At 39.1% G+C, this 18,021-nt stretch overlaps 1 protein-coding gene across 1 annotated transcript; it reads left to right on the top strand.

Moving 5' to 3' along the window:
- The first annotated feature begins 9,931 nt into the window (after window positions 1–9,931).
- On the top strand, window positions 9,932–12,268 carry COX7C (cytochrome c oxidase subunit 7C). The gene is made up of 3 exons (XM_083883426.1): window positions 9,932–10,093; window positions 11,073–11,218; window positions 12,176–12,268. The coding sequence occupies exons 1-2, from the start codon at window positions 10,019–10,021 to the stop codon at window positions 11,187–11,189; spliced, it is 192 nt and encodes a 63-aa protein (XP_083739552.1). The 5' UTR covers window positions 9,932–10,018; the 3' UTR covers window positions 11,190–11,218; window positions 12,176–12,268.
- The last annotated feature ends 5,753 nt before the right edge of the window (window positions 12,269–18,021 follow it).

The raw sequence follows: 18,021 nt of genomic DNA, 5'->3' as shown, positions 1-18,021 counted from the left end.
GCTCACTTGTAAAGCCAATCCTAGTTTGGGATGCACTTGAGCATGCACTGGAGCACCATCCAGTATCATGTATTTGTACCCTTTCAAAGAGCCTTGCTGAATCCATGAGGGAATGGTAGCACAGAACATAAAGCAGATGCCATTATCTCATGGATATGTCATCCAATCTCCTAAATCTTTTTTCAGTGGTCCTTTTCTCATCTACCTTTTCCCAAATATCCTTTCTTGATGTATTTGCTTCCAGCCCCAGGCCTCTGCTTCCTTCCAACTTTCTCTCCAAACCACTGTCCATGAATTAAGTACTCAAGAGACAGAATTGCAGTTTAAGGCAATCCTGTAGAAACATCAATAGATTAAAAGGCCTTAAGGGATCTGCCAAGAAAGCCTAGAAAGAGAGTTCAGATTTGGGTAATAAGAATAAATATCAGAACAACTTTTGGCTCTTGTGATATGACTTGCAAGTACTTCCCAAAGGAAAGAAATCCCAGAAATACAAAGCAGAGGCAAGAACTGGGATGAAGTTGTGGCACGCACCCTCAGTCTCAAGAGACAAGAAGATTCAGTGTTCTCATCCCATCCTACATGTGCAATTCTCACACTTCAGACATAATCTAGGAGAAAGTGCTATCAGTGATAAGAATTTTGTATGAGAAGTTGACGTCTGGCATGCATGTAAGTAAAAGCTGTGGGAGAACTGAGTTTCTTAGAGAAACTTTATGTTATCTGCCCTATATTCATACTGCCTGTCCCTGAATTCTCACTCACAGAGCAGAAGCTTCAAAAACATTTCCATCCATGCTGCCCATTTATCTGAAAAACAGTTTTGAAAAAAAGTTCTACAAGCAGTTTCAAGTAAGACTCAGCAACAGGTACTCAGTCATGTGCTTGTCCTTCCAAAATAAAAGCATCATCCTCCACAGGATTCCAGAATGTCTCAGCTGTCCAGGCCTTGCTCCTCACTCTGACAAGTCATAAGGGAACACATTTACCTGGATTTAACTGTGCTATGTGCTACCAGAACAGCAGGAAACAAATAAGTAAAATGGGCCATCAATCTGCTCAGTTTTGTGTAATTTCAAATAAGAATTAGCCATTCAGAATCTTAAATTTGAATTAAGACAAGCAAAAAGTAACCCTTGATTCAGTCTGAGTATGTTTAGGCAAATGACATTTTTGTTTCACATTTCCATTTCTTCAGCCTAGTTATTTCCAAAGACAAGAACCACTTGCTCTACAATAACGTGACACTCTTGAGCGGGATTAAACATGCTGTATTCTTGCAAAGTTAGATATTTTTACACTTGGATAGTCAAAGCAAAAATTGGCAGTATCATACAGCCCTAGTCAGGAGTCAAGTTTCCAACTGTGAAATGAAATTTCGTGAAGCAATTGAGTATGTGCAGGAAAAAAAATCCACTGCTATCCCCATGTCTAGTTGATGATTTCCTTTTATAAAATGTATTGAATTGCCATTTATAAAATGAACTGTTTTAAAGGAGCAAGATGGGTCCCAGTGACAAGATGCTGAAGTTATCAAATTCTTCAGGGAAGGTTTTGAACACATCTCTTCAAGACACAGAACAAGACAAAGATGAGACATGAAAAAAAGATAACCTTTTGAGCAAAAGAAATTGTTCAAGGTATTTGATAAACACATCAAACACCTGATAAAGTTTGGTGCCACAGGGGATTAAAAGATGACAGTGAGTCCACCTAATATGAATTCCAGAGTGTGTTTCTTCAGACATTTAAGAAGATATTTTTTTTTTAATCTCTGGAACAAATATTAAGATGATTAAAAGGATTTTTAAAAATGTTCAAGTAAAGCCCCAAAAAAGGATTTTGGAATTAGATGACTTGAGAGGAGCCAAAAGTAGTCCTAGGAGAGTCAAGTTAATGATTTCCAAGGTAAGGATGGCAAAATGTAAATTTTCCTAACACAGGCTGGTTATTTCAGGACCTTGTACTGCAGCCCTCCACTACCAAAACTTTGCCACATAAACCTAATACAGCAGGAAACTCTCCCATGGTGCCTCAGAGTGGACCAAACAGACATTTTTGGTTTGTAAAAACAGACCCAGTTTTATGTGGAGAAGACACACACAGAATATTCCAGCATAGGAACCTGCACACAATCAATATCCAGCTTGCATTCCACTAAAATGTTTGGATATGTCATGGAAGCAGATCCACTGCCAAATGATGTGACAAAATACTAACTTGAGATTCCCATTTGGAAAAATAGTGGTTAGTCAACTCTCAGGCTACATTTGCAGTTTGCAGTTTGGCACAAATTTTGTTTTGGATACTTAGTAACCTATGGTAAGCCAGTAACTGCAAACATTTTGAAAATGCCACTCCACAAATTAAACCTTCTGGTTATTCCAGAATGAGAAGCTGATCAGTAAAATATTTCCTTCTACTTATTTAGCTGGTAAAACTTCATCCTAGACTTATTAGCAGAGTGGCCTTTTTAGTGCTTAAAATGAAGATGATGTGAGTCCTCATCATTGTCACTTCATTTTAAGTTCATATTTAAAGGGAACAACTCAATACGACCTGAATTACATAGAAAATACATAACCAAGTCCAAGACAAAATATTCACTGCACTTTCAGCATGACTGCTGACCAAGCAGCCATTTCTGACACAAAAAGTGTCTGTGCTTTGGCAGACATTAGCTCTTTGCTGACCTCATAAACAAAGGTGATAATGTTGATGCACAATGAATATAAACCAGAGGCCACCAGCAGACTTCACACTCAACATTTCAAACAGTTAATATTTCATTTTAATGATCACTGATAGGTGACACGCTCAATTTCACCAGCACATTACAAAAACATTCTGAAAAACTAAGTCTGGAGAAGAAATCAGTGAACGGGTCACCGGAGGAAGTGACAGGCTTATGTGTAAATAAAACAGCTAGACTCAACTGGAATGTTACTAATGAATCAAAATATTATAAGAAACGTGTATAGCTTCTTGTCATGTATTTGCAGGAGGGTGAAATATGACCCAGTTCTCTCAGGACCTGTGGATGCATCTCATCAGATCCCATGAACTAGTGCACCTTTCAGGTACTTTCACCAACTTCAGAAGTTCCAGCTTTGAGCTCTGAGAACTATGATAAATCATTTTTATATTCTCACTGATGTCAAAATTGAAATTACACAATTTCACCTCTTGTCAACACTGGCATGTCTGTGCAAGGTACCTGAGAATGGATTGTAAAAACATCAGTTACTGTTCTTTCATCACAGTAATTCAGCAGTAACCACATGGTCAGGCATCCTTGTGGTAAAAGACACAGTTAAAAGCAGTCGTCACAAGTGAATTTATCATCTAACAACATAAAAACAAGAAAAATTAGAGCAACATTTGCCCAGCAGTTAAACCATCTGCCATAATTAGAGAGAAAGTAAGGAGAGCTCTTGCTTATGGCCAACTAGAAGTTGCTGGAAACATCAGTCCAGAAACTGAACTGTGAAAGTAGTTAAAACAATAGTAAACAGAGGTGTAATCCCATTCTTACAGTAAGTTATAGAGGAACGCAAATGGATCTTCAATAGTTAAAAGTGATTTTTTGCATAAAAAGTACCTAATAGAAAAGCATTCCTCCCTCCACCTTCATTTCTCTCTAACTGCTATTTCTTTTGACATTGTCTCACAGCAACCCTCAGCACTGGGAATCACCCAGAGCATGCCTGCAATGACTGAGAAAAACAAACACTTGCTATACCAGGCAAATGCTCCTCAGTTTTTGGTTCTTACGCTTGGTCACCCCTTTTAGTGGAAATTACAGAAACTTGGTATCTTACCATACCACCTTTCCACACAAACAGTTGGGCATGTTGTCTACACAAAAAAAGCACTTTCCAATTCATTGTATATCAACTGCCTGATTTAGTAGTTTGACTGTAATTTGGTCTTTTAACGTATTAAAAAAAAAAAAATGGGTAGGTTAAAAACCTTCCTCAAAACTCAGTAGCATTTATAGGTTAGCCCAATATGTCACAAATTTTAGCCTACTGTAAAGAATACATTTCTCTAGGAAACATTCACAATATCTATCATGGCTTTGGAAACAACTAATACCTTGTTGACAACACTGATTTTATTAAATGGAGCTCTACTCCTCAGCATTTCTTACCAAGATTAAGAGACAAAAACAATTGATCTAGGTTGGGGGTTTTTTTCCTAAACTCTTTTTTTTTTTTTTTTTTAAGACACATGCAAGTCTTTCACCTACCTCAGTTAGGATGACAATATGTATCACTAGGAACAGCTAGAAACAAGGCATCGGTGGAAGATTTTATAAATAAAAGGCGTAACAAATAATACAAGAATATGAATGTATTTAAAAGGCTTGTGCATGACTAAAGAATTGTAAAGAATGAAAAAGACATAATATAATGTGTGGAAATTATGTGAATCACATATACCATATGTATATTAGAATAACTGTATTTCGAAGGCTCTTTTTTACTCCCATGCATATTTTGAACCCCATACTGTCCTCTTGATGAAGAAACCAATAAGCTGACTTTAAAAATATCCCTTTTTAAAGTATAGAAAAAATAAGGACAAATAGGGCAGAAAAATTAAGGGCATTTTTTGCTTTTATCACCAAGTAAACTGAGTATTGTACCTCCAAGGAAAAAGGTGATTTCAGGGCTAAGATATTCTTATACACAAAATATTTCCTTCAAGCACAAACTTTAGCAACCAAGCAATGGCTTGACCAAAGAGATAGTTCAAAATGCAAGTAATTATAACACTGCTTGCTGTAATTGCAAACCAGCTGCCTTAGTGCCTATGATAAAAATACAGAGCTTTACATACTCCATTTTAAAGAAAGACATGAAAACAAAATAAATAATTAAAAGTGGCTCTTACTCACTGTGCAAGTGCTGTATCCTCGTGACCCTCTAGAATAGGTTCTGTGTAACCAACCTTCCCTTACATATTTTAAACAGTCTTTTGGGAGATTTAATTAATGCTGCAAAAGACTAATGAAAAAAGTAATTCTGACAGGGTACAATATTATTGTCAGACACTTATTTCAGCTGCTGAAATACTGATAGTACATAAAAATGAGACTCAGCTTCCATAAGGAATCATTTACATGAAGGGGCAATTTTTGAACTATTTCAAATAATGTGAAAATAAATTTATCTAGGTACACTGCCAAAACTGTGATTTTGTCACTATGCACATCCACCTTAGCTGCTTTCATAAGCAACACTCAAATCTATAAATTTGTGCTCAACTTTTCATACTACCTGTGGTTTTCACTAAGATGATACCAATAAGCAGAGGAACAGCCAAGTTCCTACAGCACTTTTATATTCATGATGGCTTAAAAGTATGAATTACACAGGTACTGTGTTACCTCCCCCTATAATCCTAATGGCAAACCAAATGATACAACCAGAGTTAACAGGTGGAATCCCAATGCAAAGGCCCACCTTTGGGTTTCAAACAGTGGGTGCAAAAATAAAAATATTTTAATCCAGGTTGAGAGCAGTAACTTGAGCTGCATATGTTAATTCTTATGTTAGCATGTTAACTGTAAAAGGTTAAAAATTTTAATTATACAGTCTTAAAGACAATTTGTGGAGTGGTGGCTGACAAAATTACAACAGCAGATTGTCAAGAAAGATGACTGTGCATAAAGATATTATAGTGCAAAGTGAAACTTCCAATTATTTTATTCTCTTGTTTACAATATATCACAATACACTGAAATCAAGTAATATTTTAATTCCTACCACATTATCCTGAATATCATCAAAATGATCCTGGGAAATACAATTAATAAATGCACTAGGCATTAGCAGCATTTGGGCCTTGAGAAAGAGTTTGATTTGTCTCGTGATAATTTCTCATGTCCTAATATCAAATAATATACATGTACTTGCAGCAAAGCTGTAGTTGGACAAGCTCTTTCTGCCAATATAAACTGATGCTGCTGCCAAGAAAAGCTAATTCTAAGCATCCATTTCCACCTTTGCTACAACTAGTTCACATCTTTCTGTGGGCCAGTTAAGCCTTTGTGCCACTACACCCTGAACTGGATCTTTGAAATTATATAGTCCAAAGAACAGCTGGGGCGGGGAATATTGTCCTTTGAACTGTGCCCTGAAAAAGTTATTTTCAGTGCATATTTACATTTGAAAGTAACTCAGTTTCACAGTGTAAGGAAAGCTTGCACACATTTGGAAGCCTGACTGGTTTTAACAGCTATAATGGAAAAATAAATGATGCTACTTCTCCTAACTGCTCCTCCCATGGGCATCCTGTTGCCATCAATGTCTGCAACAAATCTGTAACGGCTTCCAAAGGACAATTCTTTTACTACTCTACTTCACTTGCCTGGGACTAATGTGGGCTCTCTGAAATCAAGGTAAGTATATCCTACGAGTAATAACTCTTTTAAACTAGGATTATCTGTATTTTTTACGTGGTTTAACACAGTTTGGTTTTCAGTTAAGGGAAAATTCAACAGCTACAGAAGTAATCTCCTGTAAGGACCTTGGCAGTGTCTTCAGACCTGACAGAACCAATCACTGGCTGGTTTTGAACACTGACACCCTGTGAAACCACTGAAGATACCGGAATATACCTCTGTGGAATCACATTTAAAGATGAACAAGCCCTGAGAAAGGCTCTCTTGCTTAGGGCTTTGGAACAGGTAATTGGTGCTTTGCTGAGAAAATTGGGACTGGCGAACCAAAACACTTAACTGGTGTTTCCACCCAGTTCAACTGCCACAATTTCATGTCCAGGTTTTCAGCTTATTTGTGCTAAATATGAATGTTTCACATACCAACACCTCTTTCTGCAGTTGAAGATCCCCACATTATTTTTAATATTATTAATAGTTTATTCTACATTTGTAAAATACTTTTATAATTCAGAACACCTACTTTTTGGAAGAAAACAATTATAAATTAGGCAAGTTAATAAATTATCCTTATGAAAGACATACTTCCACAATTGTGAAATTAGACTGACTGACAAATTACTCTACCAGAGATATTTTCATTATCCCATAGTTTTGCTAAAAAATATATAATTCATATCCATTATATAATACCTCTCCTAGCTTCTACTCACCCTTTCCCTCTCACTACTTAGCATTTAACTGCTTAATCTTGTGGTTAATACCTGGCCTTAAGACTGAAGGGAGGTTAATTTCCAAACTGAATACAGGCAAAATAATTTATTGTGTCTACAAAAACAGAGGCTAATTCTGGTAGAAAAATAATGTTTTTTGTGTCAAACCGATGACAGTTGTTTTGTCTCCTGAGCCCTCTGTCCACAACACTAGCAAAACAGTTTAGGGAGTTTATGCTATTAAAAAGCTTTTGTGCAGTACACACATCTGAACTTGAGCATACATAATTTCAGCATTTAAAAACAGCTGTTTACTTACTCATAAAAGAGGATTTTAAAAGCCAGTACAACTTTTATCTTGGTTGTCTTGCTGTGTCTCAGTGATTGGCAGTTTCAACCCCTAAAGTATGGCCTTGTGTATTTTGTAAAACATATATTAAGCTTTCTATTCTTCTTTGTTCCATCAAGATCATAAAAGATAGATCCTGTGCATTACTTTCTTCAGCTACTTGTGGATTTTTTTTCTTATTTGTACTTTTTGGCATCTAGAGCAAGAGGAGAAACATTCTTTGTGGGGAAAAGTGAATAAGAAAGCAGCACCTGAAAGAACTCATCACCAAGTCATATTCACAGCAGCAAAATGTAACATATTACTGAAGATGAAAAAGATAACCCAGCAAAAAGTAATAGGTTTTTTAAAGGAAGAAAAAACAGTAGAAATAAAAAAATGTATGTGAACAAGCAGCCTAAATTCAAAGATCCATAGATTTAAAAGCTGGAAGGTATCAGTGTAATCACCCATTCTGATCCCATGCATAGCATAGGCCAGGGAATTTCACCCAGTAATTACTCTGGTAATTCCCTCAGTTTGTGAGTTTTTGTGTAGACTGCCTCTTTATAAAGGCACACAGTGGAGCATTTGGCATCTCCTGTAAAAACCTGCCTGCTACCTCATTATCCTCATCATAATTAAAGTACATTGTATTTCTAATTTTTGAAATTATTACCTTTCATTCCTTTGCCAAAATTCCAATCAATGCCGTCAGCCTCTTACTCTAAACTCCTATCTCATGGCTTTCCAGGGCTGGCAAGCCCTTACTTTGTATCAGTTTATGCTTTGACGGAGAACAGAGTTGAGTGTTCAGCTCTATTTCTCCAGCTGTAAAACAATTCTAGATATGTACCACTCTCCAATCGTATTTACCTGGAGATCTGCTTCTGTCTACAGAGAAAACATCTGCAGAGCACCACAGATTAAACTGCTGCTGCTAATGCAACTGCATAACAGGAATCTTTGTGCCTCTCTTCAGCATCTCCTCTGCAGCAACACTGTAAAATCTACTGCAGGACAAGAAGAGCTACATTAAAACAAGAACATTTGTTATAAAGAGGATAAAGCAGATTGCAGAGCACCATCGTGCCACTAATTCCAATTAGAAAATGCTTGAGATGAGGGAGGTGTGGGGGAGAAGAGGCCCTGGCTGCCTGAACAGCAATGGAATTTAACAACAGGAAAGCACCTTTCAATAGACCTCAGAATTAGCAAATGAAGGGGGGGAAAAGCATTGCAGTCTCTGAAAAATAACAACAGAAGTCTGTCTAAACAAAGAAAAAAAAATCTGAAAAACAACTTGCTGAAGAAATCACAACTAGATCCACAAGTAATGACAAAAGTTGTCCTAGGATTCCGTATCACCTGTTAATGGTCAAGGACCACTGACTAATGTAATTAAGCCTCACTTCTTAAAGTCGTTTTAACCTGCTTTTATTGAAGTATTACTTTGGTGAGCATAAAAATCCTGGGTTTCTATCCTTTGACAGCACAAAAATATGCAGAAAGGCTAATAAAAATAAATGTTTCCTTGCAACACTGAGATGGCAGCATCAAATTTCTTTTCCTGAAAGTAAAATAAGAAGTTTGTCTTTAAAATAATCCATGTAAGAAAACAGGTCGAGACCACCAATACTGGAAATAACTTTGCTATTCCTTTGACAAAGGTGACAGGCGCTGGGGGTCTTTCTCTCCCTTCACATTGCCAAAGTTTCTTTAAAGTTTTAAAACAGGCCACAATATAGCCACTAAAGATAGTGACACCGTATAAATAAATTAAAAGTATATATATAAATTTATAAATAAATTATAATTTTATAAATAAAAATTTTATAAATTCATAAATTTATAAAAATTATAAATAAATTTAAAAATAAATCACTAATTACCACTATCTATCATGATAGAGAGAAACCCTTTTAAAAAAATAAGAGCTTGGAGTGACAGGACAAGGGGAAATGGACGCAGACTAGGAGAGAGCAGGGTTAAATGGGATATTGAGAAGACATTTTTCCTTGTTGGGGTGGGAAGGCCCTGGCAGAAGGTGCCCAGAGCAGGAACGACGGTTCCTGGATCCCGGGCAGTGCCCAAGGCCAGGCGGGGCAGGGCCTGGAGCAGCCCGGGAAGGCGGAGGGCGGCCCTGCCCACGGGGGGCGGGGAGCTTTAAGGTCCTTTCCACCATGAATCATTCTGGTTCTGTATTTTTCGTCTGTTTAGCGGGACCCACATTAAAAGTGCTCCAGTGCAGCTCGCGGGATTAGTTAATTAAGCGCTGGACCCCCCGACGCCGCAGCCCCGCTCCCTCCATTTCCCGCCGCCCCTCAGCCAACACAAAATGGCGGCCACGCGGAGAGGAACTCCCGCGCCCCCCGGGCAGCGCGCGCGGGGCTCGACCAACCGCGGGCCGCCGTTTGGCACCATGTGAACCGCAGGGAACTACAACTCCCGTCATGCCCCCAGCGCTCCTTTCCTCCTCAGCGGTTCCGGTTCCGGTTCCCGTCAGCCGTGCCACCCTCGGGAAGGTCGCGCAGGGCGGACGAGTGGCCGCTGTCTCTGCTCTCTATCATGTTGTCCGCCGGTGTCCGCCGCTTCGCCACCTCCGCCATCCGCCGCAGCCACTATGAAGAGGGACCCGGGAAGGTGGGCAGTAGCGTGCTGGCCCGCTGAAGGTCGCGGGGAGGGGGATGGTGGGGAGGGGGTTGTTGGCTGCCTTGTGCCCAAGCTGGCGATGTGTGTGGGGGGCTTTGGGGTGGCGGTACGGCCACAGCAGCGCCGATCGTGTGGTGGCGGAGCCCAGCGCCCTTCCCTGCGGTGGTACAGATGATGAGCATTGCGGTATGAGGGGTAACAATGATACTGTAAACGCTTTCTGATGTACCTGGCGTGTCTTCTCAAGCCTTCGGTCTAAAAGCTTGGTTAACCTGTGTAACCGAGACGAGGAAATTCTTCACAGTGTAGATAATGAAATACCAGAACACTCGGGTGGCCGTGGATGTGTATCCTGAGGAGGTTTTATATTTGATAGCATGAGACCTGCAGCAAACTGGCCCCTCCTTGGGCTGGAGGGAAAGGCAAAGAGGGGGCGAAGTGACCGCCAGAGGTCACATGCAGGCTGTAATCATGGAGTGTTTGGGTTGGAAGAGACCTTAAAGATCATTTTATTCCACCCCTTGCCATGGGCCGGGACACTTCCCACCATTCCAGGCTGCTCCAGGCCCCGTCGAGCCTGGCCTTGGGCACTGCCAGGGATCCAGGGGCAGCCACAGCTTCTCTGGGCACCCTGTGCCAGGGCCTGCCCACCCTCACACCAAAGAATGTCTTTCTAGAATCCAGCTGAAGTCTCTCCTCTTTCAGTTAGGATCTGTTTCCTCTTGTCCTGAGGCTGTAAATCTTCATGAAGAGTTCACCTTCCCTGTTGGTACCTTTCAGATACTGGATGGTTACTTATTATCCTAAATGCTATGTTTCTTTCCTTGAGATACATTGGAAATGCTTTGAAACTGCATATTTGTTTTGTTCTGAGATTCTTAGCACTTATACATTGATAAGAAAGAAATTAATGCTTTGATTGCAAAGGTAAAACTCTCTTTTTCTCTTTTTTTTTTTTTTTTTTCTTTAGAACCTCCCATTCTCTGTGGACAACAAGTGGCGGCTGCTGGCAATGATGTGTGTGTTCTTTGGGAGTGGATTTGGTGCCCCTTTCTTCATAGTCAGACACCAGCTCCTGAAGAAATGAAGAGCTCAAGCTGTAGCTGCTGTAGCTAGGTAACTGCTTTGGTTGGATTTCACAGCACAGTGGAATTTAATGAGCCTGACCTCGTCAGAAACCTTTATAATTCTCAGCCTTTTGCAGTCTGGGGGCTGAAGTATTGTGGTCTGCAGTTACATAATAATAACTGAAACAGTGGGCAGGTGGAGGTTTGTGTCACAGAGCTGCTGCACCCGGTGGCGTGTGACCTTTGCCTCCCCAGAGGCCACTCCTCTCTGCCTGCCCGTTGCTTCCTCCCCTGAGCAGATAAGGAGCTGCGCCTGGTGTGGCCTGTGGGAGTCACTGGCACGTGTGATGTGAAAAGCTGGATGAGAAACTGTGATGCTGTAAACGCTTTCTGATGTGCCAGTTAAAGCTCAGGGAAAAATACGTGTTCTTGAACCTGTGTCAAAACGATCTCACTTTCTGCATCATTCACGGGTTACTGTCCAGTTAAGATAAGGTCATTAACAGAAATTAATTGGTTGATCTTAACCAATTAGGTTAATTAATTAATTGGATGATCCTAACAAAGCAAGCCTCAGACATGACTCAGACTGTGCAACCATGCCACTTCCAGTTGAAAGCCCACTTCAGTTTGTCTTAAGTGGTGATCCCACTTTGGAAATACCTTTTATTGTCTGTAATCTGAGAAACTAAACATTTTTCAGAAGCTTCAGTGGCACAGATAGTTCTTGAAAGGAAGTAACAGTCCTCATTGGAATCTCATAATTGAAAAAAAATTATGTAATTACTTTGCCAGTTTGATGTTTATTCTACCCTCGATTGAGGAGGAAACCAAGATCAGCAGACTTGTATTGAAGTTTAGAACTGTGTGGTTTCATGCAAGTTGAGGCTTCCGATGCAAAACCAGACAGTGGATGATGCAAAGTCTTCAAATAAATCAAAAATTCTAATTAAAATATATGTTTACTACTGGGCTCTTAAATTTCTTTGATTTCTTTTTCTTGCAGAGTTGAAGTCTTCTACACAGCATCGTTCAATGGGGATATGATAGCTGCAACCTGTGCTGGATGTCACTAAATAAAATATTAAACCCCAAGTCATTGGGCTGTGTGTTTTGTGAAACTCCTGAAGTGCTTTTGACTGCTGGTGTGTACTTAGGGCCCCCTCAAGTTGCAGTGTATTTCCATTAAATTAAACACTTAATTGTCATCATGTGTAAAAACAGGGTAGGGAAAAATCACATTTCAAAACAGGGATTGGATTAAACTTTTTTTACTGCTGAGAATAATGACCTGGGACAGTTTATAGCAGGGGGGTATCCTGTCACCATAATCCATGCTGCAGAATTTTTAACTTCAGTTTTCAGAGGATTTTCTGTAGCTTTTCTTTCATGCTCAGCAGTTCTGAAGAGCTGCTGTTCCCAGGTCTCTGTAGCATCAGCTCTGAGCAGGGACTTGGGCACTTTCCTAAAGGTTTCATGAGGCTTTAGGCTCAGGGGGTGACAGTGGCACAATTCGGACCAGAAAAAAAGATATTGGTAATATTCTGTAGTTACCAAAACTGATGCTTTCATATTTAGAGGTGTTTGAAAGGAACTGATGGTTTTCTGTTAGTGCTTTCTTCTTGTGAACTTTTCTGGTTTGCTTTTCCCCCTCCCCACTCAAACGCCCTCCTGCTGCAGCACAATGCATTTAGTGTGGCTTGAAGCATCAGAATCTGCAAACAGTTCCATGAAATTTTGTATTCCTGCCATTCTAATCTGTATGGATGCCAGTTTCTCATCAAACTCCCTCAGCAGAAGTATGTGGGAGTGGTCACATGCTGCTTGTAACAGAATAGCTTCTGGGTCCTACATTTCTCTTCAGGGGTGAGACTAAAGTGCTGATGACTGTTCCCCCTTACTCCAAAGTCCCTTATGTGCTTGGAAAGAGTACACATCACCTCTGAAGGTTCACCGTGTGGGATGGGCAAACCAGTTCCTTTACTGTGCTGAAAACAAGGTCTCCTTTCTGAATGCCACCCCCTTCCCTTGTGGTTCTCAAAAATACTTTTGAGCACAGGTGGTTAAACCTAAAGCAATTATTTTTGGATGTAATGTTAGATACTTTCTCCTCTTGTGATATGTTCTAAAACTGTAATCATCTCTTCAGTGTTCTTAAACTGATGGATCATGGTCATTCAGGAGCAGAAAGGTCCTGGGGGCTGCTAGTTATAAAAGCTTCTAAATCATTACCCTCTTTCCAACCCTGCCACCAACTTGGATAAATAAATCACTGATGTGGAGCACCGTACCTGTAATCTTTCATCTGCTGCTGCTTTGCATAATTTCCATGGCTGTGTGTGAGAGGGTGGAGGAGCTGAACCTCCGCTGTGCTATATCCCCCTGTATAATCACAGGTTTTGTGTGCCAGTACAAGTCATGCAAAAATGAAACATCAGCCCTGCTTCATTTGAGGGCTGACTAGATGCATCATGTTAGTCTTAAACTGTTCGATAAACCCGTGTTTGTGGTGTGCTATTACTAGACAATCTTTGATTTACAAAGGAAATGTGGTACAATTTTGTAGCCTTTGTTAATGTGGTCAGTTAATTCAAGGTTCCTTGAGTAAAGGCAGTTGTTAGTTTGTATTTTTGATGAAACACCTGCACGCTGTGAGTTAGAAAATGAGTACTTGTGTTCTCCATTCATGGCAAACTGTTACTCCTGTGTGCTGTTGAGGCTGTAATTAGTCCCTTTAGAACTAGGTTGTTCCCCTGCATGAGTTGCTGGGGCAGTTTTCAGTAGTTTTCAAGCCCCATCAATTACCAAGTCTGTAAGTTCCCTGCCTGACTTAAGTAATTGGTTCCCTTAGGATTTCTGAAGTTTTCACTTCTGCAACAGAAATACATTAATAGATCTGTGCTGGTCTTTCTGCTGAAGCAAAATGGGTCAGCCTGCATTCTACCCAAAGGCATTTTTTACTTCTAGATTATCTGTAATTTCATCACTGCTCAATAAAGCAAAATCTGAAATTGATTATTTTGATTGCCTGGGTGGAAAATACAGATTGTCATTGAAAGAGATGTGGCTACTGCCATTAATACCAGGTGTTTGACTATGTTTTAATTTCAGAGGCACAACTCCAGATTGCGTTTTTTTCTTTGCTCTTATGAGATCACTGCATTCAGCCAACATTTTGTCAAATATATTTATTTGTTTGTTTATTCATTTAACTGGCCATTTTTTCACTTAGTTCCCAACTTTACCATGGTATTAATCTTTTGTAGTTTACCCATTCTATGGTCTGTTTTTTTAAGTCCTCCTAGTCTATTGTTTCATTACTGACTGCTGAAGAGGTGCGCCAGAGAAACTCAGATTTTTTTCTCACCTAATTTTCTCATTCTGGAATGACGGCTGTAAACACATTGCCACCACAGATACCAGCATGAAAGTACTCAGCCCTGAGTGATTCTAGAGACAGAAGTGTCACTATAAATATATGTGAACAAACTGATATTTCATGGTATTAAGATGGATAAATCAGATTCATTAAAGCCCACAAGCTGCAGAATTAAGTTGTGCCAAAACATAACTGAATGTTCCATCACACTCAGCTATATAATAGTCTGGATACCCAGTGAAATATTTATTTTAAAATAGCCTTTTGGGTTCCCTTTAGGGCACCTTGACTTGGTAGAAGATAAATCAATTGAAAATAGGCAAAAAGCAATATGTAAGTGGTGCTCTTCTGTCATTAAAATTGTATAAAGGAAACAAGGCAGTGGTTAAAGGACCTCTGGGAAATAACACATCTGTGTGAATGATTGTATTTTTTTGCTTGCTAGATGCCAATTTTAAAGAAAATCATTAATGATCTCTGGGTTTTTTTCCAATTTTCCTGTTACAACTTTCACCTTTATGTCTTCTATTTTGGCACAAACTCAAAACCTCTCTTTAGCTTCCAGAGAGCTTCACAGCTTAGTATTTTAATTATGTTAGGTATAGTGTTCAAGTTTCTGAATTAAATCTGAGCAGATGTGAATTAGATGTCCTTATGCTTTAATATTTTGGATGCTTTCAGTTTATGGATCTTTCTTTCATACTCTAGACCACTCCTTGTTCCAGAGGGACAAGTCTGGAAGGGCTCGGGTTTAGTTACATTGAAGGGGGTCTTTTGATTTGGTGAAAATTAATACATTATTTTTCAAATCAAATTATTGTAGACTTTCTGTTCAGCAATAAATTTGACAACGTATCCTTTTCATATCCACTCTTCAGAAAGCAATGGGAATTTACTTTTTTTGTTTTCTCCCCAAAGAACAGAAATTTTGATTCTTGTTCAGTTGCGCTTTGAAGTATCTGGTATTATCCATGTTGGAGATAAGCTGGTTCGGATGAACCCCACTTCTGAATTGTTGTGGGCAAACCTTGCATAATTGATATAAATACAACAGAAACCTGGAATTCTTTTAAATTGTGACCGCTTTACAGAGGTGTTGCCCTGGACAGTAATTAAGAGTGTGAGTTACATATGAAAATTGCTTCAAGATCTTTTTACTGCTAATTAAATAGTAGGGGGGGAATCCAAAATATTTTCTAATATAATTTATCAGCTACTCTTGTTTCTTTCTAGTCTGAGGTATTTATTTCTGTCTGAACATGAAACAATTTAGAGATTTATAAACAAATAGGGCTGGACATTGAAAATATGAAAGTAGAACTTGGCATTGCATGGGCTAGCACATTCAAATTATTTTTATCCTTTAGAGGTAAAGATCATCTATACATTGCAATTCATTACTTTGGTTGAATTTTCAGTGCAGTAACATCAATGGTTGGTTGGTTTGTTTGTTTGTTTGTTTGTTTGTTTGTTTTAAATAGAATTGTTAAGTACAAAGAAGGGAAGGAAAGAAAAAAAATGCTGCTTCCATTGAAAAGAAAGTAGTTGTTCTCAATTTCACAGTCAAGAAAATTAAGTTATATAAAGGTCAAACAATAAACCAATAGGGGATATCAGAGCTGGGATACAATATCCAGTGCTATTAAAATATTCCTGCCTGTTCCTGCCTCAGTGGAGTACATCAAACAACTATGAGAACCTTCATGTAATCATTATTTTAATGTGTGAAAATACACATTAGGTTAGAAATAGTAGGGCAAAACAGTCTCTGGGTTGCTTAATTGGAAGTTGGAATGTGTATCAGAGGAGCACAATAACACAGTAATTTATTGGTAAAAGTATCATAATTACATCTTTAATTATCACAAAAAGATGTCCATTGAAAAAGGTGCAAATTTAGGATATATGTTACTGGAAAAACACTTTGGGGTAGCACAGAGTGGCTTATGGCAGGTCAAGATGAAAAGACAGAGACTGTGAGACCCTCTGTGGTGGAATTAATCATTATTTCAATTAAAACATAAATGTGGGCTCTGCCCCCTGCCCTCTCCATGGGTTTTTCAGAGGTAGCCCCTTCTGCAAACAGTGAGTGCCTGCTCAGCTCCTGTTTGCTCTGCTTGCGCAGGGAAGATAAATGTTAGTTTGACTTGAATTTAAATGAGTTTAAAATAATAGTATTTGCTGGAATTAATGTGATCCACTCTTCCATTTTCTCCTTTGGTATTCCATGAATAACATTAAGTCCTTTTCTGTGGTTGCACCACCTTTTTCCATTAGCTATGTAGTGCGTGCAGCTCTTTGAAAAATGTCACTGTATAAATAGTGTTGCTGAGAACCTGACTAAGCCACAGCCAGCTACAAAATGTGGAAATGAACCTTGCTGGTTAAAAAAAAAATTAAAAAAAAAAATTAAAAAATCATGTATATGAAAATGTGTATAAATATACATGAAAATTATGATGAGTGATGGAAGGATGAAGATGAGAGGGAAGAGTGTAGTCTGAGGTTTTGTTTCTTTTTTGTAAAATTTTGGTTGCACCATTAAAATTCATAACTCTTGAGAGTTCTTTAGACTAAGTTTAGCAAAGAAAGAAAAAAAAAAAAAACTCCACAGCTCCATAATTCTGGACTAAATGTAGTTTTGTGAAGACAAGAAGATCTCTTCCTCAAGGGAGGAAAAAACTGCTAGCCACCAAGCTAATCAATCAGCACAGATACTGGAGTTAAATGGGGCTTTGCTAGTGAACCAAAGCTATTGCCTGAAACTGGCAGAATGGGTTGTCAGGGGAAAAAACACAAACATAAATATACAGGTCATTAATATGAGTAAGAAATCCTTTTTGCTAGCCTCCATGAGCCATCCAGGTAATTGAAAAATGAAGATATGCCTCCCTAAAGAAGACACATTTCTCCAAGACCTTGTTTTCTGACAGCCCAGAGCAGATTGGGGAGCAGCTAATTGGAAACTTTTCTGGAAATGTGCACATCTCTGTGCTCCAAGACCATTCCGTCACTTCTCTTTCCTGTTTGTTTCTTCCAGACGTGGTGTTGTCCTCTGATTCCAATAATGCAGAGAATTGTTTTCAGCCAAACAGCAGGGGCTCTCTTGTTAACTCACTGTTGTCTCAACCCACTGCCAGGAGCTCTAAGTGCCTCTTGATGGCTCATTTGGGAATATTTTAGTGCTGGCTTTACGAAACCAGGGTGTGGAAGGGATGGGGTTTTTTTGGAGGGGTCAGGGGGAGAGCTGGCAACCCCTAAGGTCCTTTATCTTCATATTCTGGAGTGGCAGCACAAATAAGGGTATATTCTGGAAATACCTGCATAATTTATACTGTTAGGCACAGCTGAAGTTCCTCTGCCCTCTACATAATCCAGAAGCAGCATGTGGGCAACTGACAGCCTACCTGCAGTATAACCTGAAGTAGCTGGAGGTGTGACTTCAAAGTTACCTAAATTTTATTTAATTCTCT

Source organism: Zosterops lateralis (assembly GCF_965231275.1).
Source record: "Zosterops lateralis genome assembly, chromosome: Z".
Lineage (NCBI taxonomy): Eukaryota > Metazoa > Chordata > Aves > Passeriformes > Zosteropidae > Zosterops > Zosterops lateralis.
Note: the sequence above shows the minus strand (reverse complement) of the source record. Positions and strands in the feature narration are given on the sequence as shown.